At 46.7% G+C, this 25,598-nt stretch overlaps 1 protein-coding gene across 1 annotated transcript in view; it reads right to left on the bottom strand.

Annotated features, from left to right (window-relative positions):
• Window positions 1-25,598, bottom strand: part of NAV2 (neuron navigator 2) — a 367,075-nt gene that overhangs the window by 8,817 nt on the left and 332,660 nt on the right. Inside the window, 14 exon segments of the mRNA XM_039865579.1 lie at window positions 374-492; window positions 1,444-1,640; window positions 3,183-3,254; window positions 3,460-3,614; window positions 5,912-6,147; window positions 9,256-9,411; window positions 9,414-9,423; window positions 11,139-11,234; window positions 13,276-13,376; window positions 14,106-14,268; window positions 15,442-15,595; window positions 21,847-22,019; window positions 22,430-22,438; window positions 24,776-24,921. Of these exon segments, the coding sequence (XP_039721513.1) occupies window positions 374-492; window positions 1,444-1,640; window positions 3,183-3,254; window positions 3,460-3,614; window positions 5,912-6,147; window positions 9,256-9,411; window positions 9,414-9,423; window positions 11,139-11,234; window positions 13,276-13,376; window positions 14,106-14,268; window positions 15,442-15,595; window positions 21,847-22,019; window positions 22,430-22,438; window positions 24,776-24,921 (1,787 nt within the window).

Genomic DNA, 25,598 nt, shown 5'->3' with positions numbered 1-25,598 from the left:
CGCAAACTGTGAAGTGCTTTGCACACGTATGCCTCCATTTCTTCACAGTCACTATGCTGAGCACGTTATACCCATAATTTCATTTAATTCTTGCAACGAGTCTTTGTGGCAGAGCATATTATTTCCTTTTTCTATTGATGAGGGCACTAGGGACAGAGAGGATAAATAACTTGCCTGTGGTCCCATAGCTAATAAGTGGCAGAGCCAGATTTATAGCCAAGTGTGTCCCTACATTGTGCTAGACTGATAGTCTCACAGGTAAGAGGTAGTCATCTCATGCCCATCAGATTCCTGAAGGAGGAGATAAAGACAACTCATTCGGTCACAGAACACTCCCAATTTTGAGGAGGCCAGCAGGTAGTGTGCTTCTCACCTGGAGTCCTTCTCTGACGGCTTCCAGGAGATAGGGGATAATTGAATAGTTCCACAGGTCGGTGAACCACACCCTGGAGCCATCCACGTCGATTGGGCATGAGAGGAAGAGCCGGGGACCTGGGGACCATGGTGAAAATCAGTCAGAGTTGCCACAGTCAGGAGAAGCCATGGTCCAAGCATCTCTCACAGGAGGGACCCTGGATTTTCTGAGCAACAACGGTAGGAATACCAGCTGCTGGGTGGCGGGCACGGAACAGGACACTCGGGCTCCATACCCTACCTTGGGACTCTCTCTCTCAGAAAATCATCCAAAAGAAAGGAAAGGCTTAATGGAGAAAGATGTTCACTGCAGTATTATTAATCCTGACCTTCAAAAATAGAAACCTACTAAATGTCCAAGAGGGCAGAAATGGTTAAGCGGACGATGGTACACCATATGATTATTATTCAGCCTTTAAAAATAATTATAAAATAAGAGTAGCAATGCAGAATGCTCATGAGACTATGTGAAATGACAAAGAAAAGAACATTATGTATGATTGTAACTACATAAAACATCTATGTATAGACAAAGACAGAAACAATAAGCTCAAATTAAAATGATTATGTCAGGATGGTAGGATAATCAATGATCTTTTTCCTCTCTGATCTAAATAGTTAAGCTTCAGGAACGTTGGTAACATTTTACTTTTTTTTTTTTTCCAAAACAAGACCAATGCCACAGGGCAGTTTTTACATAGGGGAGCCTTGGGGTGGGGCTTTTCACTGAGCTGGCAGAGTTTGCATTAGCCCGGGCTGGGTGAATATCTTGCTGCTGATCAGCTCCAGAGCACTGGGCAGGGCGAGAGGGGTGGAGACACCGCACTGCATGACTAGTGGTCTGGGGTCCATCTTGGCCTGTGATCATCCCTCTGCCTCCATCTACATGGATAGCACAGTGGCAAGCTGACTTGTTCCTACAAAGTGCTATCCTGGCCAGGGCCCCAGGACAGTGACTGAGGAGGCCAGAGTTCCAGGAGTTCCCCCTAGCCAGCCCACCTGCCCACTCTCCCCTGACTTCCCACCTACCTATGGTGACATCCGAGGAGCTATGAGCCTCCAGGAAGCGGTTGAGGTGATGCCAGACCTTGGGAATCCAGTCGATGATTTTTACCAGCTCCACATTCCGCACACGCCCACTGATCTCCGTTTCCATGAGCTTCCGTCTCAGGAACCGGCCAAGGAAACCTTTCACGGGCTCCGTGTGGTTGGCACAAAGCACCCACCTGGTGGAAGTCAGGAATGCTTTTCAATGATGATGACAGTGATAAAACGATGGCTAATCTCAGGATTCAAAGCACCACAGAACTGGAAGGTGTATATGCTAATTAATACTAAAATAGGATTTGCTATGCATCAAACACTGCAAATATAGTAACTCACAATTCCTCCTGGCAACCCTATGATGCAGATATCACCAACCCCATTTTACAGACAGAAATACTGACTTACAGACAGGTTAGGTAACTTGTCCAAGACCAAAGAGCTAGTTAATAGAAGAGCTAAGATTAGAACCAATATATCCAGCTCCAAAGTCTGAGCTCTAACCACTGAGCATAGTGCCTCTTGTGCTTGTGTCAAGGCCCTGTGCTGGGCTATGGAGCTGTGATAATGCTAAGACACATTTGTCCCTGTTCCCCAGGGGCTTACTATCTTGTGGAGGAGGCAGATAAACAAGCAGGAATTATACACGATGAAGCCTAGGGAATCAAGGAAGGCTCCTTAGGAGGGAATGTCTGGGCCGAGACTGGAAGAATAGATGGAGCAGCCACACATAAGAAAAGGCAGGAGCAGGGGGTGGGGGAGGGGTGGAGAGTTCACGGCAGCATTTGCAGAGGCATGAGAAATAGCGTGAGGTGTTTGGAGAAACTGCCAGAAGTTCAGTGTAACCAGACTTTAGACTTCGCCTGCCATCCCGAGGAGTCTGGATTCCATTCTGGAGGCAACGAGAAGCCACGGAAGGACTGTAAGCATGAGGGTTTATGGTCAGATTTGAATTATAGGATGCTCACTCCAGCTGCCACTGGCACGGAGGATGGGGGGACAAGTCGCAGGCAGGCAAACTGGTTAGAAAATGACTGCAGTAGTGCTCTGGAAGATGATGTGGCAGCGACGGGGGAGAGGAGGAGAAAGAAGGACTTGAGGGATATTTAGGATATTTAGGACAAGACTGGGACAGCCTGGATGCAGAGGTGAGCCATGATTTCAGTGGCCTGGAGGAGCTGACATTTCTCTGATAATGACGACTCAGGTCCACTTTCATCTCCCTCAGAGATGGCTGCCGAGTGGCTGCAGGTCAGGGTGAGGCAAAGGACATTCAGTGGTGGCAAGGCAGGCAACAACGCACCCAGGCACGACAGAGTGGAACCGTCCTTCCCGCAGGTGGAACTCAAAGGCCCACAGACCTACCCGGGGACACTCATAAGCAAGAGCTTCCATTGCTCACATCTACTTGGGCCAGAGAGATGCAGCGCTGGTGACGTGTAGGGGAGGCAAGCATGCTTACAGCCCCTGTCCAGAGCTGCCTCCCGATTCTGCTACCCCAGGACTTACAATCAAAGAGACCTGGGTTCAAAAGTCTGCCAATAACAGGCTATGTGAGCTCGCAAGGGTCACTTAATTCTCCCAGCCTCAGTCTCCCTACTTTTAAGCTGAGAATGAGAAATTTAACTACTGGAGGCTGTTGTGAGAATTCAATAAGTTAAGCAGGGCAAAATGCTCAACATGAAGCCTGGCATATAGCAGGTACTCAAAAAGTGACACCTCACCTGAAGTTGTGATGAAGCTGCAGGTTGGGAGTAGAAGAGGTAGCCTGGTTCATTGTGCCAATTATGTAAGGGCTGTGGGGACATGAAAGAAAAGAGAACTTTGTGAGTCAAAGCCAAACCCGAGAACAGGGCGCTCACAGAGGCCCAGGGCAGATGGCTGGCAGCCTCCCTTGGCCCCATGCTGACCCCGGCCATGCGTGTGCATAGTTCCCTGTGCAGCACACGTCATGCGGTGGCCATTCTCCCGGGAACCATGAGATCTGGAGCTGGTCTTTACCATTTATGGTCCTTGCAGTTGAGCAGCCCATTAAAGATCTCGCCCAGAGAGCTGACGTGATGCAGGTTGTCTAGGATGATGACGAGAGGCATGTCCACAGCGTTGTTCTCACTGGTGCACTGGTCAGCAAGGTTGGACAGGTACTGACGCAATTCCTGCAAAGGCCAGGGGAAGAGCAATGGGAGAATGCACCTGATAGAGATGCACATGCTGAGCCTACACTCTGCCCAGACCAGCGTCGGGGGAAAGGCCCTTCACGTGCTGTGTGCCTGTCTGCTACAGGGGCTGGGCCTGGAGCTCAGGGGATGTGGAGTGCGCCAGGGGTGAGAAAGGCCAGGGTCCCGCCTTCTGGCATTCACTGACTGGGTCAAAGAAAACCTTCAGCCCAGGGCCAAAGCATAGCACCATGGAGGGTGCCCAGGCCTGGTTCCATATCCCTGCTGTACCACTTTTCTACAAGCGTTATCACTTCTCTTGGTATTTCTTATTATGCCAACCTCCCAGGAAGCTCCCAAGAGCAGGTGCCTTATACATCTCTATACAAGCTATAGAAGTTCTGTATAAGGTGCTCTTCCACAGCATCTCGGAGACCCGCTTATATCAAAGCCTTGATGAATCCATGTAGCAGAGGACCTCTTCCCCAGCATGCACTGCTGATTAGTGCTGTGGCAGACAACCAATGGTGCACAGGGAGATGGGTCTACATGCACAGGGGGGCTTGGAAGGTCTGCTTGAAAGAGTAAGCTTTGAATTTAACTGTGAAGAAGGGCTAGGGGACTGGCTAGAGCTGGGGCCGAATGCAGCCCAGCACGGCTAGGGAAAGGGCTGTATGTCAGAAAAAGAGGAGAAAGAATAATGGTACAGCAGGGGAAAATGCTGAAATAGTGAGGTAAAGACCCGCCAGAGAACCCAGAAGGACCGCCTGATGACAGCATCATCATGCCAGCCGGCATGCTCTAGAGCCTGGCATGGCTCTACACCTTAGACCGATGAACTTTTATTCCTGTGACAACCCTCTGGGGTGAGTACTATGATTAGTTCCCTTTTGTAGATGGAAAAGCTGAGGCACAACCAAGTTAGGTGACTGGCCCAAAATTGCAGAGGGCAAGCGTCGGGGCTGGATTCACACTCAGTGCCTGTCCAGGGTGTGCTCATCACACCAGACTGTCCTGCATGTGAGCATGTGTGCACACACACTCACACACTCGGGACCTCCCTTAAGTCAAAATGTGGCTTGCTAGCAATAGAAAAAGCCCAACTTTCTAAGTTACTAGTAATCTTTCCTTCTTCAGCCCCTTCCACTGTATGTTTTTGGCCTCAGCATCTAACAAGGACAGGGGTCCGGGGACTCCCTGCCCTACTCACACCTAGTACTGTTGGTGAGCTGTGCTCCATGTGAGGTGCCCAGTCAAGGGGAAAGTGAGCCCTGGGGGCTGCAACTTAGCCTGGGCTCGAACCCCCGTCGCCTGCCTGGGGTCTTTCTTTCACTGGTCCGGGAAAGGATGCCCTCCCTCAGCTTACTGACAGAGGCTCTCGACTCAGAGGCTCGGACCCCTTCTCCCTGGTCTGCTCCACATAAAAGTCACTTGGGGCACCTGTGAATGATGCAGGTTCCTGGCCCGCACGACCTATTGAAGCAGGTCACCTGCAAATACAGTCTAGGAATCCCTATCTTCGGGGATGTCAGGTGATTCCTAAGCCAGAAGAGTCACTTTTAATTCATCTTTGACTCTCCGGCTTCTTTGCAGAGGGCCAGCTAGAGCTGATTTTCCACCAGCTCCACTGGATGAATAATGAATGTGTGTGTGAGAAAACCCTTCATAACCCCTGTGTGGGATTAGATCAGACTGTCCAAACATTTCCTTTGCTCCCTGGTCAAGGCTATTTGCTGGCACTAGAGTCCAAGGCTTCAACCAGAGCCCTCGTCCACTGCTCAGTGCCATCTGAGTGGTCTTAGACACATGATCATCTTCCTTCCAGCCTCAGTTTCCTCCTCTGTGAAATGGGGATAACTGAGGTGGGGGCAAGAAGTCTGTAAATGTAAATGTGAGTTGTTGTTGTTCTCAAAAGGAGGTGTCGTAAACAAACAAACAAACGAACAAACAAACAAAAACGATAACCTCTAGGTGCATGATAAATTCTTGGTAAACCGAAGTGGAGGTATCTGGGGTGATCTTAAAGAACTGCTAGCACCGAGCATCATGCCTGGCTCATAGTGGGGAAGTGAAAAACGCAAGGTTGATGTACAGAGGGAGCTTCTTGCTGGGAGGTCCTGGGTCAGAGCGTTCCCTTCTGCTAGCCCCATTCTGGCCTCGTTCACAGGGCTTTTGTAACCACCAAAGGAGAGTGTGGAGGAAATGCTGTTTCTTCCATCAGGGTAGGGGCAGCATCGACCATTCCGAACGGAAAAGTGACCCCTGGCTGAGCAGCAGCCTCCGAATGACCTCCTCACCTTGCTGGACTTGTGGTCCACGTTGAAGGTGGCGATGACCCCATCTGTCAGCTCCCGTCCCTCTCGAAGCACCAGGTACTCTGACAGCCGGTTGGCCAGGTAGGTTTTCCCGGTGCCACTGGGGCCAGAGAGAATGATCCGCCGGTGTTCTATCAGCAGGGATACATAGCGCTGCAGGATGGGCTTGGGGATCAGGGACTCGAACGCCAGCGAGTCCAGGCTGTTTTCTGTGAGCCCTGCATTGGAGAGACAGGAAGTGTCTGAAGCCGCATAGAAAGGGAGCTCTGTGCTTGCCCAGCTGAGACTTGCCATGACCTGAGGCCATCCCTTTCCTGGGCAGCCCACTCACCTGAGACCCTGCCCACCCAGGGACACCATAGGCTAAGAGCAAGCTGCGGCTCCCAGTCATCAACACCATGCGCTCTGGCCCTGGACTGAAAGACTTTTCCAGACTCACACTCACCTTTCACATCTGGGTTCTCAGTCCTCCTCTGCCCCCTGTAGAATTCCTAAGACTCAGGGCTCTGTTTGCCTGTCTGGATCTGCCATACCAATGGTGTCTGCTCACATCAAACCCGAGTCTCCCTTGTCTGCCAGCACCCTATGGTTCCTTTCTCACCCTGTTCTCTCCCACGTGCCAGCTGCCACTGCTGCCCATACCCAGATGGAGCACAAAGTCATAACACTTTTATCTTTAAAATGAGCAAATGCAAAGTAAGACCATTTGATTGGGGGCCGTGAATACTGGCAGACCTGGGTTGAAATGCTACCTACTGACGAGACCTTTGACCCTCAACAACATTAAGAGGAAACTCTTCTTTCCCTTTTCCTACCTGGGACAACTCTTACCAATCAGGGCTGCTGGCTTTACAAGAGCTAGGTTCTTGATATCCCTCCCTCACAGAGAAGATCCATCCGAGGTTATTTATCCAGAACCTAAGATAATTCTGTTTAAAAAATCACCTCAAGAAAACCAGTATGGCTAGGTAAAAAATAAGTTGAAGAGCATTTATTCTGTTTTATAAGTACATCTTTCTTCCACATAATTATTTATTGTAAAGACTCCCATAATGCATTTATATGCTTGTTTCTAATCCTCCCCCAACCAAGAATAGGCCCTAAATGCAGTGATGGTCCCAGAATGCCCATGATGAAGGTTCCCAAATGATTCATCTTCCAGGTACAGACCTGAGTCTTCCCTGGTACTGAGCTCAACACAGCCTGCACTGGCTCCAACCTCGACACAAAGCACACAGGGTCCCCAGTCTAAATAACAATGGAGGAAATGCAAACACCTCTTTCTGCACATAGGCTGCTCTTTGGGATTTTTGCCATAAACCCCCCTGAGAGTGACTACATTGCAGACGAACTCACTTCTGAGCATGTCAAGTCCCTCCTCCCCCCACTCTGAAGAGAGCCATCTATAGCTCACCAACCTCTTTCAAGCTCTTGAGTGGTTTTTAGTGCCTGAAGGTATAAATTTCAAGCACTTCGGGAAAATAGAAGAGTCAGGTATCACTTAACAATGAACCCCAGCTGATCCCTGGAGTTGCTAAAACAGCTGGATGCACTGACAGCAGCAACAGATCAGCCTCCGTGGTGGGGTGGCAGTTCCACCAGAGGTAGATCAGCTTGTCACTGTTATCACAGAGGTTTGGTCTGGTCTCAGCAATGGGTTACTCTTTTAACCTTCAGTGCTTGCAATGCTCACCTGTAAGTGGCAATGCATGCCCAGCAGTGTGTATGAAATGCAGTTTGAGCCCATGATACATAAGGCTTTCCTTAAAGGATTCTTGCGGTGGACGGTTGCTGTTTTGGTGTGCCTGCTACTCCATCCTTCCCTTTGCAGTAGAACTTTTCTTTCTTATGGGGAGCTCAGTTCAGGTGGTTCAAATGGGGCTGACCCAGCACCTTTATCCACCAAAGAAATGGGCTTATGACAGTCTGGGCCAAAGCCTCTCCCTGGTCACAATGACTGACTCGGTGATAGGCGTTCGACTCCCACTGAGGTAGAATCACCCCTAAAAGTTTTCTGTCACAATTTTCCAGATAGCTATTCTCTTTCTTTTAGGTTCCTAAGCTAGAAAGATGAATCAGAGCTATCAGGGCAATCAATTTCATGTGCAGCGAGCTCAAAAAGTAAACACAGCTGAGATAGGCTTGGACCTGATGGCGCTGTTGGAGCACCTGGATCAAGCTGAGTTTGAAGCATATTCCTGGATCTTCCAGGTACATTAGTCAGTATGTTTCCTTTTTAACTAAAGCTAGTTTTGAGTAGCAACAGATCAGCCTCCCTGGTGGGGTGGCAGTTCCACCAGAGGTAGATCAATTGTAGCCAAGGCTACAATTGTGAATTCCACTTGCCAACAAGATAAGGGTATGCGTGAGGTTCAAGCAGTACCTTATTGCTTGTCACAAGCAGAGCAAGATCTAGATTTCTGCTGATGAGGACAGTTGTGGTGCTTTTGAAAAACTTACCAATCAAGAAACAAACTTGCATCAACCCTGAAACTGCACCGTTAAACTACAGTGCCTTTCAGGGAAGTAAGAAACGGGGTTGCGCCTAGCAGAGTGTTTATTAGTGTACACTTTAGGTGATTCATAAAATATAAGTAAAAGGGGTTTTGTAGTCAAATACATTTATGTCAGGTTGGATTAAACAGCCACCTGAATGGCAGGAGTTAAAACATTAAAAGACAGAGCCTTTCATGTACCAGTACATTCCTATCCCCCTGACCCCAAACCAAATGGGGATAACGATGCAGTTTCCCAGACTTATTTGGCCACGAAACTTTTTTTTCCCATAAAATACTTTGTGGGCCTAGAGTTTCAGGGAACACGCTTTGGCCTGAGGCTTGACATCTTTGGGTGATGAGGCCATCGGAAGCTCAGGCAGCATCATGCACGGGCAAGAGCTAGCAAAACTAGCAATCTCATTAGGGTGCTCAGGAGACTCCTCTCTAGCCTCCAGCAAATCGTAGGAGTTTCCATCTGTAGAATGGGACCACATCCAAGGCTTGCTGGCAAGAGTAATCCATTACATTGGTGAGCCCCATTTCAACAGGGTTGGTTAAGATTCCATTATCTCAGAGTCATAAGGCTAAGGGGACCTTTGTTGCCACATACACTTCAGCAATAAACTAAAAATTATTTGTTTCTGATGGTGGTTCAAAAAAAGAAGATCTGTTCGACTTTTGCTTAGGTAAAAATAACTGTGGTCAAGGAAGAAAGAAAACCACCCATCCATATGCACAACAGAACTGTGGCTAATGGCCCCTACGCCAAGTCACAAAATAAAAAATGCAGTTCCTGAAGGTTCCAACCCCTCTGCAATCGGGAATTACCTTGACAGTCAAGAGAGATGGTAGTAATTTCTTCTCCCATCAGGTAGCCACAGGCAGAAGCTCGGGGGTTCGAAGCATCCGCGCTTTGACTTCCTTTACGTTGTAGCCGCAGAACACTATCTGAATTCAGCCCCAGCTGACTCACTGGGTCGACGGAACGATGTATTCCTGAAAATAAAGACCCCATCAAAGACGTGGCTGCACCCGCCCCGCAGACTCATGTTTTCATTAAGTGATTACAACTATCTTCTCTCTTCTTTCTCGCTGATGCCCGAGTTGAAATCACCGAGCCTTCTGAACGAGGGAAAAAAGCCGACTTTCCATGGGATGATGCCCCACTATCACAGGCCTTTACAATATAGATTTATTTGGTTAGTGGTGCATGTGTGGCGGGGTGGGTGGGGTGGTAGGGGTGGGCAGGGGGAGGAACCCTAACAAAACTGTGAACGTTTAGTCTGGATCAACCAAGCACGGAAAAGTTAGGCCTCTTTTCTTAAGTTCAGCTTGAGTCTTGAAGACATCAGGTGCTGGAAAACTCATGAAAAAGTAATTCTCCCAAGAAATCCCTCCACCGGCCCCTTCCTTTGGCTTAAAGACCGTATTGATGACGAAGAGAGCAAAAAACCCAGATCTACTAGAAAAAAAAAAAAAGCATCTCCTGTTCTTTAAACAGGAAAATGTGTGCTTAAATTGGAACAAGGATCCATGGGCTATGAGGTGGCTGGACGGTGGCTGGGGTGGAATCCCAGTAACAGACCTTTTACCTTTAATGGTCTCTTTTCCTCACATGCGATGCCCCAAGGGCCCTTCTCAGCCCAAACTCTTGTCTTTCCAATCCAAGGATGTCCTGACTGCCCGTCAGGAGAGAGAGGTGCTGGCCCTGGCGGCAGGACTGGTCCACCGTAAGCCATGCACATCTCCTGCCTATAGACTGGCCTGTGATCTTTGGTCAGAGAATAGAATTTTCTCTGTGCGAAGCCATCTGAATCTGGATGCTAAAAGAGACTAGCGTGTACTAGTTAAGTCAACTTTTGAAGTCAAACCGACCCAACTTAGACTAACCTAGTCTAATTTTAGATTCACGACCTTGGGCAAGTGACCCGACCTGAACCTCACCTTCCTCACCTTTACGTGGGAAAATAACAGAACCCCCCTACGGGCTTGGAAATCAACTGAGGTAATGTAAGGCCTCTGGCACAAAACACGTGGGCTATTGGTACTGCTCAAGGGATGTGATTAATGAACACTTAACAGTTACTGACTTAATTCAGAATGATGGAAAAAAGTGTATCAAAAGCTTCTTTCAAATCACCTTGTGTTTCAAGGTTCACCCGGTACTCATTAATTATCTCCTGTTGCAAACACCCACTCCAATGATGTGATAAGAATGAATACAAAAATAACTATGCCAACGTCTTTGACACTGGCCAATAACCAGATGTTAATGTCACTTGTAGCACAAATCACAGACTGAAGTGTGAGCAAGGATGCTGGGCAAGTTGGATCAAATCCCTCGAAATAAAGAACGGAAATCTGATGTCTGAGTCCCAGAGCACATACTTCAAAGCAGATGCCATAAGACATAATTCTATGGTAAAAGGAGAATGTGGACATTAGCAGTTCACATGAGAGGCTGAGATAATTGCTCAAGGCTGGAGAAATGACTCATTGGCTGACCAACCACTGCCAAGGGCAGCCAGGAACAGTATGGCCAATCAGCAGTCTATACTTACCATCCTCCTTCTGCCCCAGCAACATAAGGATGTGGGAAAGAGGACAGGCCAGAGAAATGGCCAGACGCAGGACACAAACCGCCCTTCCCTCCCGAAGCCCAGGCTCCCACTTCAGGTAGACTGCCATAGCCGTCTCCTTGAAACACTTACTTTGAACAGCCGTCTAACCACCCCATCGAGCACATCCCACTTCGTCTTGCCACTAACTCCAATGCAGCCAATAAGAAAGAGGTGTGGTCTGGAATCCTAAGGGTAAGGAAATGCATGCAGGTGAAAAACAGGTGGATCTTTTCTGACACAGTTTAGCAAGGACTCAGGTTGTCTTAGACTCCACCAATGGTTTGAAAGGGGAATAAAAGTCCTGTTTTAACATCAGATATAACTTAGATTGAATGCGAGAGTCTTCAAATTTTCCTGCTCTATTGCTAAAAAAACAATCTGTAGGTCAGGAAGTGAGGTTCTCCTCCCTGGAATCTAGAACCTTCTATTAAATGCATACCTTGTACAGTGCACAGATCACATCTCTTGCCTGGAATGCTCTCCCCTCTCCTATCCATCATTTCACTCTGTTAACACTCACCTCTTCCAGGAAGGCTTCAATTTAGCTCACCAGACTCAGAGCTTATACTGCTTCAGTGGTTCTGTACATACTTATGTGATGATATATTCTGTACTTGTTTATTTTTAGGTATTTCTATCTTATTTGTAAATCGAGTTTATCTCCTTGCTAGATCTTAAACTCCTTCAGGATAGAATATGCTTCTATTTTTTCTTTTCTTCTTTTTAAATAATGTTTATTTCTTGTCTTCGAATTCAAAATTAAAAACATGCAATTGAGAAAACTAGTAATACTCTGGGAATTTCACGAAAGGTCTTTTTCTATTTCCTTTGCATCTTCGTCCATAAGGCTCTGCAAAGTGGGGGCTGACTAATTGCATTGATTAAAGAAAAGCTAGGAGAACATTTCATTCTTTTATTTTTTTAAAAAAATATCTGACGTGCTCGCAAGGATATAGAATTAGGAAAGTGGTAGGGGGCGGGGAGGGACGTATCTGGCAGTTAAGCAGAATCGGTAGAGAGAAGAGCACGTGAGATGATCTGGCCCCACCACTTGCTTTGCAACCTTAAGTAAGTGATGCTGGGTCTTAGGTTTCTCAGTTGTAAAACGCAGATAATAACATCTGATCGACCTCATGTGGCTTCAGCGGTGATCCAGAATGATACAGATTTTAAAAGTGACCCATAGACTTCTTTAAAATGTAAAATCTATCTGTTCAGGTTGATGATTGCTAGAATGAAACACATTCACAAGCATCGCCTGCATTTACTATAAGAATGAATTTCCCACTTGATAGTCCGTCATCACTCTACTACCTAAGCTCTGAAAGTGGGACTCTTTATTGGATCTTTCTAGGCTAAAATAATGCTAAAACCCCTGGCAGCTCTAAAACTCTGGGCCTATTCCCTTCAGTGAGAATAGTGGGCCAGTCCCAAAATGGAAACCCAGGCACAAACAAGTCTGGATGTGGACACTTTGTTTTGGTGGGCACTGCCACTTCCCTAGCTCTCAGAGACTAGAATAGCATGTTGGCTAGAACGCTAAGAAATAACAAAAAACTGAAGGGGACTTGCAATAGTAACTCATGAAGCCTTTCCCGATGTATCTGAGAGAAGGTCATTCACAGCATCATTTGGATTTAATCGATGACTAAAATCAACTTTGTCTGTCAATCCCCATTCCTATCCCTAAATAGTCTCTGCTGGGGGTATGGCTTCCTCAGACTTGGGAAAAGAACAGAAACTACTCAGAAAATTCAGATTCCCCCACCTTGGCGAGTCAGGATGTCCCACCAGCTTTACTTTTAGCCACCTGTCTCCCACTGTCTACTCCATCAGTAGCTTCTGACAACCGGATAAAACTGGTGCTTTTGGTCAGCTTATTTCTGTATCTCCTGTGCTCAATGCACTTAGCTGCCTTTGGAATGCTTTGGGAATACATTAAATTCAGAAAAGCCATTGCTGATTGATGTTAGTGTTTAGTTAGTTGAGTGGGACCGTTTTTAGTATTCTTTATTAGACTTCCCAAACACGAGACACGGAAGGGCTGTTTGCTCCCTTTAATTGTATCAAAATGCTGCTGGGGATTAAGGTTAGTTAAGGAAAGTGTTAGTAGTATTTTCATATCACCTTAGGCTCTGAGGCGATATGGTGTGACGATGAAATCACTAAGCTAGGTAGTTCTACCTGGGGAAGGGACAGGCAGAGCAGGGAAAGGGATCCAACTAACCTCCTTCCACTTCATTTCCTCCTGAAAGCTGACAACTATCTTAACATGCCTGCCTCCTTCCTTCCGAGCCGAGCATTCACCAGTGTCATCCAGCAACATGTCTGCGAATGGAAAACATCAACAGCCTTAGGCACATGGGGACAGCAAAGCTGGCTTCCTGACACCCCCGCTGCTTGTTGGCATAGCAGCAGGACAACTAGGTGTCTGGGTGCAGGGAAAGTGGGGGGTTTGGGGAAGGGGAGAGGGCAGAATGGAGAATGCAATCACAGAAACCAACGGTGGATCAACCAAGGAACCAGCAGGCTGACGATGTACCTTGCCAAATGGAAGTGCGAGGGAGAGACTGAACCAAAACAATAGCAACAGCAGCATCATGGATAAGAAATCAAAGCATCAGCCTCAATAGGCTTACAAAGGAAACCTAGATCAAGTTCCATAGTCACTGTGCCAGCCTGGAATCCAGCCTGAAGGCAGGAAGATCACAGACCAAGCCATTGCCCCAGGTGGGACCTGCTGCCATGGGGGTTGTATGCAGCATTCAGCTTACAGGTCAGCCTCTTAAAATGGATTAAACAGAACTCAGCATGGTGGGCGAGGGGACCCAAGCTCATGGCTTAGAGAACTTGGGGTGCTGGAGCGAAGCATGATGGCAGTCTTACGGCTGGGCTCATGTTGGTAGCAGACGCACACCCAGACACACACACACCCCAAGTGCACACACGCCTGTTGCCTCTCCATTTGATCTGTTGATCTGCTTATCTTGGGGCTCTGGATTAGAGAACGGAGTGCCAGCTGCGGGCCCTGTCCTGTAGCCCTGTGACACCACTCACCCAGGCTGGTTGACTCAGTGAGGTTCAGGCTGTGCTGGGAGAGGCCCATAGACTGCCTCGGGGAGGCAGAGAGGGACACCTGGGAGGGTGCCCGGCTGCAGCCACTGCCTTGAGACTCCGACTTCAGCCGGTCGTTCTCAGCTTTCAGCTTCTCTATTTCACTCTGTGAAGAGTAAGAGAGAAGCTCATTTACTGGGTGGATATAATGCGAACAAGCCTTTTATAGGGGAGAGATTTGAAAGGCCCCTGCAGGGGTAGTGGGTAGCTCAGCTGAGGCAGAGTAAGTTACACAATCTGGGAGATTCAACAGTGTTCACTGCCTTTGCTGTATACATAGGCCTGTCTGGTTGGGGAGGATCCATATATCAAGAGAGCTGGCCTTTCGGAAAAGCTCAGAAATGTTTCCTAGAGGCTGAGTCATAAGTGAAAAGGAGTCATATCAAAGAGGTTTGAGCAACTCTGGGTTTGACAGGTTTCTTTACTGCAGGACTTTTCAGAGCCTTTAATGAGCTGCTATGCATTGTAAATCTGAGCCGGTGCATAGTGTGCGGCATTTCCCAAATGTATTTGATCAAGGAGCTTTCCTTTCACAGAGCCGCCCAATGGAACTAGTGTTCCGGGGAACCTCCTTTGGGAAATGCTGCTCTCCAGTGAGGTCCCATTTAGTAGAACCCACAGGGGTCTTTCATGCTATAAATAGTTATGAAGAAGCTACAATTGGTTAAGCACTGGTGCTACATCCAGAGAAAGGGATGCAAAAAAGAATAGCTCAGAAGGCTCAAATGTCTTCAATCTGTGGCAGGTGAGAGGGGCTGTAAAAACAAATGTATAGGAATTCAGGGGAGGGCACTCATCCTTCTAGCTGCGGGACTTGGAAAGGCTTTGCAGAGGAAGAGGCATCGGGCTGAGCTTTGAGGGAAGGGTCCAATATGGATGTGCAGAAGATACTCCGGTAGAGGAACAATATGAAAAAGAAATTTTGGGGCATGCAAAGGGAGCCATCAGTGGCTCCCCCTGGCTGGAGAGAAGAGTCTGGAAAGTAGAGCTGGGGGTGGGTGGTGAATTAAGATGGAAAAGGATCTCAAAGAAGGCCTTGAAGGCCAGGTGAAGGACATACAAGAGGAAATAGCAGAGCCACTGAAAGTTCTGCATAAAAGAAAGTCGTGGTTACTCTTACACTTTCAAAAGTTTGGTCTTTGAGCAAAATGTGGGAAAGTCTAGCAGAGCAGAGGGCTGCCGCGAGGTTCTGATGCAGCCTTGGGGCGCGGCAGAGGGGAGCCTGCTGATGCTCCCTGCCGGGCAGCCTTGCGCTTCACCCACGCTCCTGGGCTCTTACCTGCATCCTGTTCATGGCCTCCCGGAGCTGGTCGAGCTGGTGTGCAGAGCTGAGGGCTTCTAGGCGGATGTCTGTCAGCTTCATCTCCTTGTCTCTCAGCTCATTTCGGAGCTGCATGACGGTCTCGGCTTCACTATCCATGCACTCTGAAATTCTAGAGAAAGAGGAATGTTACTGATGAAGGTAGCTCTGAGTTCCCTGTCAGTCCACCACTGACCACTGGTCCATGTCCACATCAGGTTTGTTCAGCAGTAACCCTGTATAACCAGCTGCCCGGTGCTTCCTGGAGGTGACCATATCAAAAGCATCTTAAGTTCACAGATTTTATTGCTTCTCTGCACTCTTTCATTGCAGAGCTCTTGCAATCAGAATGGCTTTGGTGTGCCTTCCAGCACAATTTCAATAATCTAGAGATAAATAAGAGTTTGCAAAAGGGAGTAGTAACTTTGGGGGTTTGAACCACCCTCCGCAATGTATACACAGCTGGACCCCTGTAATGATACCACATGACCCCTGAGATCTAAAACCCACTCAGAGAGATGATGAGGTCACCTGTCTGTTTTAAAGATTAGACACTCAAGAGTCAGACAGCTGAGGGATGATTTTTATTTACTAAAAAGGGAACAAAACCTAAAGATAAGAGTGGAAGGAGTTAGTCCATTTCTGGTCATACGAAACCCACTCCCCTAAGTATCTGGAGAGAGAAACATTCTTTCGTTCCTCTACCTCCCACAATGCTTAGTAAGCTCATGGCAAGCAAGAGAAACATCTTAGGTAGTTAGAGAGCACATAGGACGAGATGACACGGAAGCCGAAGTTTTATCTGAAAAGTGTTTAGCGGTATGGCTAGCTGTCTTCCTTTCCCAGCTGCACACCAGATCAAGGGGACTGTGGGACCCTGCTGAATTCCTCTTTCTTAAGAAAGAGGTGGTCCTTCTAGGGTGGGTTCTTCAGATACCTGGCAAGTCTGCGCAAAGCAGAGGATCACAAAAGTCATGATGAATTGTAATGTTAGAAAAGATGGTTCTATTAAAAACAAGTTCTGGTGATTTCAAAGATCATAGGATCCAGAGTGAGGGGTGATCCAGAATAGAAAGCTTTGACTTTCTTGGACTGAAGACAAAAAAACAGAAAAAAAAAAAAAACAAACCCAACCCAAGTTCATAGTTACAAGACTGAAGCTGATTATCTCTGAAAGGAATAGCAAGCATCTGGTCTCCATAGAAATAATCATGCGAGCCCGTTCTACAAATCTCTAGTACTGGATCTGGGTCCAAGAAAAAACCTGACGTGTAAAACTGGTTCAGGATGTGGAAATGTGAATTGCCAAAGGAAAGCCATTTATAATTGTTTAAAGAGATGTAATTGTATTTCGGGGGCAGAAAGGCTAAAAGAAAAATTAACTCCGGAACAGCCAAATCTTTTCGTTACTATTTTCTTGACTTGGACTATTTTGATTTGAGAGATACAAAGAGAGTAAAACCACCTCTTATTTTTAAGAGTTGTCAGCAGCCAAGGAAGTTTCTCTGCTTTAAGATCTTCTGACACCTCCAATGGACTCCTGAAAATGTTAGAATTATTTCCATTTCACATCTATGAGAAACTCAGGCCAACAGATTTGGGACTAAAAGGGCTAGAGGGACAGAAATATCTTTAGAATTCAGATGATCCTTTCTCCCACTCAGCTCTCTGTGCTTTGAATAGCCTGGGTTTATAAGGTTTAACTATAGAGTCATGCTTTTCTTTGAGTTGGGAGGTTTGCAGGGGGAGCTTGCAAAAAAAAAAACTGGTTCTTTCTTGAGAGAGGGCTTTGGTTTCCTGGTTTCAGTGAAGTATAAAGTCTGAACTAAATTCCATCATGACAGTCCGGCCTTAGCCAAACCATGCCCTGCACAGATCGCAAAGGCTCCAATTCATTGCAGGGGACAGTTGGCTTCGGCTCACACTCACACTGCCAGTCTGGTTTGTCTGCACTCCACAGCAAGGCACTTTGCTCCAGTCTCCTTCACATGGTCTGTACCTTTCCCCCAGAAAGCTTTCCCAGCAAGAGAGACAGCATTTCCTAAGCACCCACTTTGTGGAATACAGCACATAGGTTACTTTGCAAAACTTGGCCAATGGCACTACACAGGGAAGCAAATCAAAATGAAGAAAGTCTGTGTTGAGAGTAACTGCACGAGGCCATTCTGTGCTCTCTCCAAATCAGCTGGTTCCCAGAAACACACACTGCAGGGCCACATGGGAGGAACGTCCTACAACATACAGAGGATGTTGAAAATAGGGTCTTCTGCAGCAGCCCCAAGTAAGAGTTAGTCCCTAATCCTACTGTCCAAGGCAAAGCCTTCTCCCTTGCTTCCTTCCCACACGACACTTCTGTTATGTCACTGATAATCTGGTTGCTTTTAACAGATCATTCCCTGCACTCAGTAGGTATTCAATACATGCGTGTCCACTTCATGGACTACTTACTGAAGCCAGCAGAGGCATATCTTTTCCTACTCAGTCCCTAACACGTTATTCTAGCATATTCCCGCTGTCTTGTCCAGAAGGCAGGGCTGGTGGCATACCTAATTTTAAACGCCTTGAGTGTGGGAAACACTGCCTTCCCACACCGCCATTCCTTTCGCCCACGGGGTAGAGGCCTTTTCTAAGTCCTGACTCCCCTGCTTTTTGCTTTTGCTTTGAACTCTCTCTCACATCTAGATGTGCACATTCTTACACACCCTCCAAGGTTGGAGAGAAGCATTTGCTCTCTGCCCACCCTTTGGAAAAGGAGACCAAAAACAAACATCTCCAGTGTGCATGGATGCTGTGGAATGTCAGAATAGAGCTGGAGAGCCAAGATTCCGCCCTGCCCAGTCCCTGTGGGGAAAGTGGTTTGGAGGGAGAGTTCTCTTACGGTCTCTGGGAGTCCTAAATGGCTGAGCGTATCACCGCCATTCTCTCTTCACCTTACTTGGCTGCCCAGCGGCACCGGGCCCAGTTAGTTCTCCTACCTCCAACCAGTTTCTTCTCTCTGCTCCTGTTTCCTCCCACCTCACTGGCTGCTCTGCTTTCTCTTCCTGAACCTCAAACATCAGAGTGCACCAGAGCTCAGTCCTCGCCCCTCTGGCACTTCTCCATCTTCAGTTAACCCCCGGATGATCCCTCCAGTTTCCCAGCTTTCAATAGCTGCCATGAGGCCACGTCTCCCAAATCTATACCTCCACGAACTCTAGGCCGGTCGGCATTTCCCTGTGACTGTCTCCTGAGCGTCTCAAACTGAAGCAAATCACCATGTGAGTTTAACTTTTCTTCCAGAATTTATCCTAAATCCATGCAGGACCCACTACTAGCATCAGTCACTCATTCCTTCCACTTAATATTTATATGTCTCCAAAACCTACAGAGTATCTACCTCTAAGGAGCTTAGGCTGTAGAGTTTTGGGCAGTGTTGAGAGCAGTGGAGGACAAAAAACATAACTAAGAAAAATCTACACAATAGGTGGTGATATCTGCAATGGTAAAAAATAAAAGGGGAGAAGGAGATGATAAAGTATGCTGTCAAGAATGTCTACCTATTACACATGAATCAGATGCAAATTCACTTTGACTTCAAAGCCTCACCTGTACTAGGCTCCACCTATCTCCACGGCCTTGTTTCCCACCTGCCCATCCTATGGCAGCCACTGGCCAACCCCCTCTTTGACAGACACACCAGGCTCGTTTCCACCTTAGTTTCCTTGTGCTGCTTATTTCTTGGGTCAGGAAGGCTGCCTTGCTCAGTGTGAGCCTGGGGCAGCAGAGGCTGCTAAGTGTTCACCACAGCCTATTCTATTCCCTTTCCCTCCTGGGCACACTGACTTTACCTCTTCCCTTGCAGGTGTATGGCCTTGAGTCTTGCTTAGTGGATTGTGGTGACATGTGTCTCTCCTAGGCCTGGCCCATTAAACCCTCCTGCAGGATCCTCTGTACTCTTTTCCCTCCCCCACCTGCTGGCTGGACACAGAGTGCCCAACAGAGGACTCTAGCTCTTTGGGATGGCCAGGCCATAAGATGGGAGGAGGCCTGGTGCCCACATCACCACAGGGCAGGCCACCTGCTGAAAAGGAATATCTGCAATGGGTTTGGAGAAGTACAGACAAATGTAAAGCCCCTGAGTTTTGGGACTGAGTTTGTTATAGCGGCTGATGTTACTGAGCAGACAAACCAGTGGTTCCTCCTGTCATGCAGATCTCAGCAAAAATGTCACCTCCTCGGAGGGGCTTTTCCTGGCTACCCTGTCTAAAGATGCTGCCATGATACTCTGTATCCCAGCACACTATCTTCATTCCCAGCATCAACCCTTAGGGCTATCTAATTTTTCTAGTTTATTCAGTTGATTTGTTTAATGTCTGTCTCTCCACCTGGTGTATAGGGTCTACCAGAGCAGGAACTTTATCTGTCTTATATGCTGTTGTAACTGGAGCCAAGAACGGTGCCTGGCACAGAGCAGAGGCTCAGAAGTGGAACGAGCTGTATGTGTCCTATCCTCACTAGTCCCTAATCCTCAGGGGCGGGAATATGGTTAATATCCTCTTTGGTCTCTGCAGAACATCTGGAGTAGTGCCTTGCTCATACACGATGTTATATACAAAGTGTAAGTCAGTAAGTAAGAATGGATAAAAATGGATGAGTTTTTTTCTAGTCAAGAGTACAACTTAAGTGGGATACTCTGGAATGATGGAATGAGTGACAGTCATAGGCAACTCGTCCTTCATTTACCCTCGTAGGCACCATGCTGGTCAGATAGGACTCGCACTCTTGATTATTGGTCTAATCCACACAGGAACTCAGGGCCCCTGGGTGTAGCACTGGAGCCCACTCCTCAGTGCTCCCCTTCCTTCTCCTGCTCAGGTTTTTCCTTCGCCCACCATGGAAGTACATGTCTCTGTGGCCACCCTCTATCAGAAGCTCCCCAAGAGAAGGGGAGCTACTAATCTAAGTAAAACGAAAACTCCCAACAGAACCAAGTTTCGCTGTTGGGTGGGGCTGCTGAAAGTTGGGGCCCTCTGCTGTCTCCTCTTCCACTACCTGCCTCTATGTGGTCTATGCAGTTGGTGTGCTACAAAGACCTGGCCAATCCTCTCGCCCACATTTCCTGCACCCCTTGGGGAAGCTGGCCTTCGAACCCTTGTGCAGCTGCTATCTCCAGCAAGCTGGCTAGCTGGCTTTTGGGACCTAGGATGGCTCCTGAGAATGAAGGATGATGGAACAAGGAAGCCCTTCATGCATGGTGTCTGAGTTGGCCCTCACAAGAATCCAGTGAAGCAGATGTAATGAATCCCATTTTACTAGTGAGGAAACTGAGGTGTCTACGACCACCTGCTCTCTTGTTTCACGATAGTTCACAGGTCATTCAGAAGCCCGATGCAGTGACCATTCAGACCCCCGTTGCAGTGGCCCTCTTCTCTCAGGCACTGTCTCATCTTGTAGACAACTGTCCTTGCAGACTATCTGAGCTCCAATTCTTCTTTCATCTCTAATCTGAAGGTCTCTGATGGAAGTCAGACATAGGGTAGGGACAAACCTTCTCACTGCTGCAGGGAGCCAGCTGTGCCACCTTCTGAGCTGACACCTGGGTCCCTAACCTGTCTATTCCAAGCCATTCCTGACCTGCTCTTGCCCTTAAGAATCTGGGCCTTATGTTTTTAAATGGGGCACAAGATGTTTTCAGATGGAGCAATGATCGGTGGGTGCTCAGTGGAAATCATGGGAGGCAGGCTGGGCAAGAGCCACTTGTGCTCCCAAAGAGCTCTGTACAAATTGCCTCGTTTTAAATTTACTAGGGGAGTTCAGAATGGCAAATCATTTTACGGAATATGGACCCTTTGGAAAAGAGATTGTCACCGAATGGCTCCATTTTTTCAACTTCTATTTTCTGACTTTAAACTTCTACTTTCTGACCTCGAAGAAAAGTATATCACTCTAAGCCTTGTCACCCAAATGAACCAGAATTCCAGCAAAAATTGCCAACTCTTCTAACCCACCCAACCCCACCCCCTTCCCCCGGCCCCCACACACAGCAGGATGGTTGTAGCTCTTTTACATCCCTTTATCTTGTTCAATCCCTAGGACAGGATAAGGAGACAACCTTTATCCCAATTTGGCAAAGAAATGAAAACAAAGAGAGGTTAAGCAACTTGCCCAAGGCCAGCTAGCTAATTATCCATGCTGACTCCACCAGAACAAAAATCTAAGTTTCCTTTCTCTTTCAGCCTCCCTGGTCCTGAAACACTGAAAGAACATGCACAGTCCTGTGAAAGCGAGACATAAACGATCCCAAGGAGCAGATATATAAACGGACTCTCAGCCATTCCAGTTTGAGAGGGCTCCTAGGGGCCAGAGACCTCGTCTAACCGGCGCCACCATGATGGACAGACTTACAGAGAGTTGGAGTGAGAGTTCCTCAGCAGTGCAGTGGAACCCGAAGAACCGTTGTGTGGTAACTTTGGCGATGAGGGCAAAGAAGAATCTGTCATCTCCTCAATGTCTGAATGAGAGGACGCCGACTTGGGGGACTTCTTTTTCCCAAAAGCTTGCTTGAAGGAGCTGCGTAACTGAACGGACAAGACCATCAGCCCGGCAGGGGCTGCTACCAGTGCTTAGGCCTTGGCAAAATAAGGACATGCAGACAAAAGAGCAATTAATTCTCCCGCGTTTTCCTCCCACCAGTGAAAAAGGTTCCCAACAGCTCTCTCCAATCAGTGTATTAAGGGAGGAAGAGTTATCTGGGTGGACAGCTCAGCTCAAAGAGAACTGGACCTGTGGGTAACATTCCATGCCTACTCTTGGTTCAAAAGACTAGATGCCAACAGCAAGACAGAGCCTGGCTCAGCAGATGGATGTCAGGAGGATGAGGTTACACAGCAACAAAGCAGGATGCTCAGAAATGGTGATGGATGCGGATGATGTTAGTCATATCAATGGATGGGTTAGCTTGGTATCTGATATTAACAGTCTTGCTTACCTCATTGACCTGCCAGAGAAAACGCAAGCAAAAATGGGGAAGGGGAAGGAAAAAAGACAATTTTTAACAGAGAAAGCCAGTGACAGGGCAAGCTTTGGCGTTTTTCAGACATGACATGGCTAATAATAAACACCACACACAGAGGAGGTTTTCAGTGGGATCATAAATCTTTCGAAGCGTTAGGGGCACCTTCCTCCATTGTGAAAGGAAAGGAATAGCGAGTCTGGAGGTCCCTACTCTCTGAGTTTTTCCAGCTTCTCTGTCTGGTTGAAATGACTGCTCCCACTTTCCTATGCTTCTTGCCCTTTGTCTGTAATCGGTCATCTCTCTCCATCTTAATTTTTTTTGGCATGTCTTTTCTTTTTTTTTTTCCTTGGCAAGGGTAGCCTCACTGCTGTATGGGTCCTAACATGGCAGTATAGCTCTTAGATATATGTACTTAGGAGTTGCTGCTGTCCTTGTATATACATAAGATAATACAACAAGCAGGGGATTAGCCACCTCGCTTGTTCATCAAAAGATGGATATTGTAAAGAAATTTAATAACCAAACCAGGAAAAAGGAACTGGTATATCACAATTTCCCCAAAACATGAGATGGATCTGAAAATTCTAACGAAAACAAAGAATTAAAGTGCAATGTCTTCTCTGAAAGTCATGGCAAGCGTTCAATTTTCCAAGCCAAAAAATAAAGTTATGTCTTGAAAAAAGGTCTTTAAAAAGTAATTTCCTTTTCCTAAAGTCTTTTTTTCCTTCTGAAAACATTCTGGTGGTTTTCTTAGCCATTGAGAAATTTAAAAAATGGGCCAATCTGAAATAATAAATAAGATTTTTCTCCCATCGATATTTCATGTATAACAAATTCCATGTCCAGCTTATGGGTGAATTGAGATCCCATTTCTCTCTCACTTTCTATTTCTGATCATACTTCCAGAGAGTAGTCATAGAAACAGAAGTATCTGGCACATAAGCCAGCAACCTAAATCTTCGCCTCTACCTCTGGAAAAATATCAGGTGGAAGAAGAGATTACACAAAGTTTAGACAGAACTAAGCTTTGGGATTATCTGAGAATGCCAATTATCTATCCTCCCCAATTGCAATGATAACCAAGAGTTATCTTAAAGCAAAATAAATAACTTTTATTTCTTGAATTGAAGACAATAGATAATCATGATTTTTCATAGAATATAATTCTCTCACCACTTTGATAATCAAATCAGGCCATATTTATCAATAGCATATTATAAATAGCAACATAAGTTAATTCTATTTGTTTAAGTCATAGCAAATGAGTTGACTACAAGTCATTAGTAACTTAAAGAAAACATTTAGTCAGAATGATGAGAGGGTCACACTGAACTGGACTTTTAGCTTGCTTCCAGTGTAGTCGTCAATGACCAAAATGACCAAATCTTCAACTCCTCTATCACTAGACCTCGCCACCCATCCAAGATAACACAAAATGAGTGAGAAGTGTATGGAATGAATGAGGACATTAAAAAGCTACTATGAAAACACAATGCTGTCAGCACCGACACCTGGGGCTCTTTGAGTAGTGACCAACTTCATTTCAGATCAACTTGGGCGCCCCTGCACTGAAGATAGTCGATCAGAACTCCACAGCCTCAAGAGCAGAACTAAAGACGGGGAACAGGGGTGGGGAGAGTGGAGTGGAGTTTCCCCTGGAGAATGGGAAAAACTGTTCAAGACGCCACCGTACAGAGAGTTAAAGAGCTCACCGGGATGACGGAGACACTGAGAAACTGCACTGGAGACTGTTTCTGTTAAAGTTGCCATTTTGAAGTATAATTCCCAAGTTTAGAATAATTCACTAACTGCTAACATCAACTTTTATTTATGAAACTTTTATTTACAGGACATGGTCAAAAATTTTTCAAAGAGAAGGGTGGTTTACGGCTATCATACGTGATTGCGTAAATAATAGATAAGGTTATGGTTAGCGATGGGGTAATTAGTGATACGCACTCCAGAAAGCACTTTGGAACTAAGAAGAAACCAAGTAAGAATAACTTTGCTTTGGTAGCTGAAACTTTCTGGTCAACACACGATGAGGAAAAAATGACACACGTATGAAATGAAAGATGAGCACGTCCCATAGAGCCTCATGGAACAAAACTTATAAGGTGGGGGTTACTTCGTAAATCCCAGTGTTTGGCTGAGCAAAACATTGATTTTAGTAGAAACCTACCCACAAGCCACTTCTCTGGATCCACTCCCAAGGTCCTATGTTCTGAAGTTAAGAGTGAGCCTGGGCTTTATTTGCGGGGGACATTGGTTCTGAGGCTATCAGTCAGTACCCACAAGAGCCTTCGGATATACACTCACCCAGTTCTTTCTCTTCTTTTTCTTTGAATCACTCTCTATGTTGCTACCCACACTGGAGTGGCTGGTGGCACTGTTGATGCTGGAGACGCTGTCGGAGGAGTGTTGTCTGCGGATGCGAAGGTCTGCTGACTGGGAGGTACCATTTCCTGGAGATCCAAGGTAGGATATCAGTAGCTGCTGCCTTGAGCCCATTCCTTTGTCCCAGAGAATGACTTTTATACCTAAATCCACAAACCCAAGTACTACTAGGAGTCTCCCAGTAGTCATCACCTTCTGTTCCCTGTGGCTGGTTTTAAGGTCCTTGAACAAGTGGGTGTTATACCATCTGGTCAGTTAAACGAGGGCTCGCACTTGCTCCTTTTCTCCCCACCACCCGTCTCCTCTTTACATAACGGAAGTTAGAATTTGCCCAACACCAGCTCTCTTAAGCTTAAGATAGGCATTAAAATATGCCTTTGATGTGCGGCAACAGTTACCTATGATTTTAGCCTCGCCCCCCGCTTGCTCTCCAGGCTTCTCTGCTGTATAGTCTTCTTTCGCCCCCTTAGAAACGCCAAGCCCCTATCATCTCGGGGACTTTACATGTGCTCTTCCCTCTTCCTGAAATGCTATTTTCCCTCTATTCTGCCCGGCCAGCTCTTGCTAATCCTTCCCATGTCAACTCTATCATCATTTTTTCAGGAGGCCTGCTATCTGTAATAACCATGGTACCAGAAATAACACTGCCCGAAATGGAAGTGATTCTGAAATAAAGTTTGCAGTTTTCCTCATGAGCACCGCAACTACATCTATAGCCTGTTTTTTTTTTTTTTTTTTTTTAAAG

This window comes from Pteropus medius, unplaced genomic scaffold (assembly GCF_902729225.1).
Source record: "Pteropus medius unplaced genomic scaffold, Ma_sr-lr_union100, whole genome shotgun sequence".
Classification (NCBI taxonomy): Eukaryota; Metazoa; Chordata; class Mammalia; order Chiroptera; family Pteropodidae; genus Pteropus; species Pteropus medius.
Note: the sequence above shows the minus strand (reverse complement) of the source record. Positions and strands in the feature narration are given on the sequence as shown.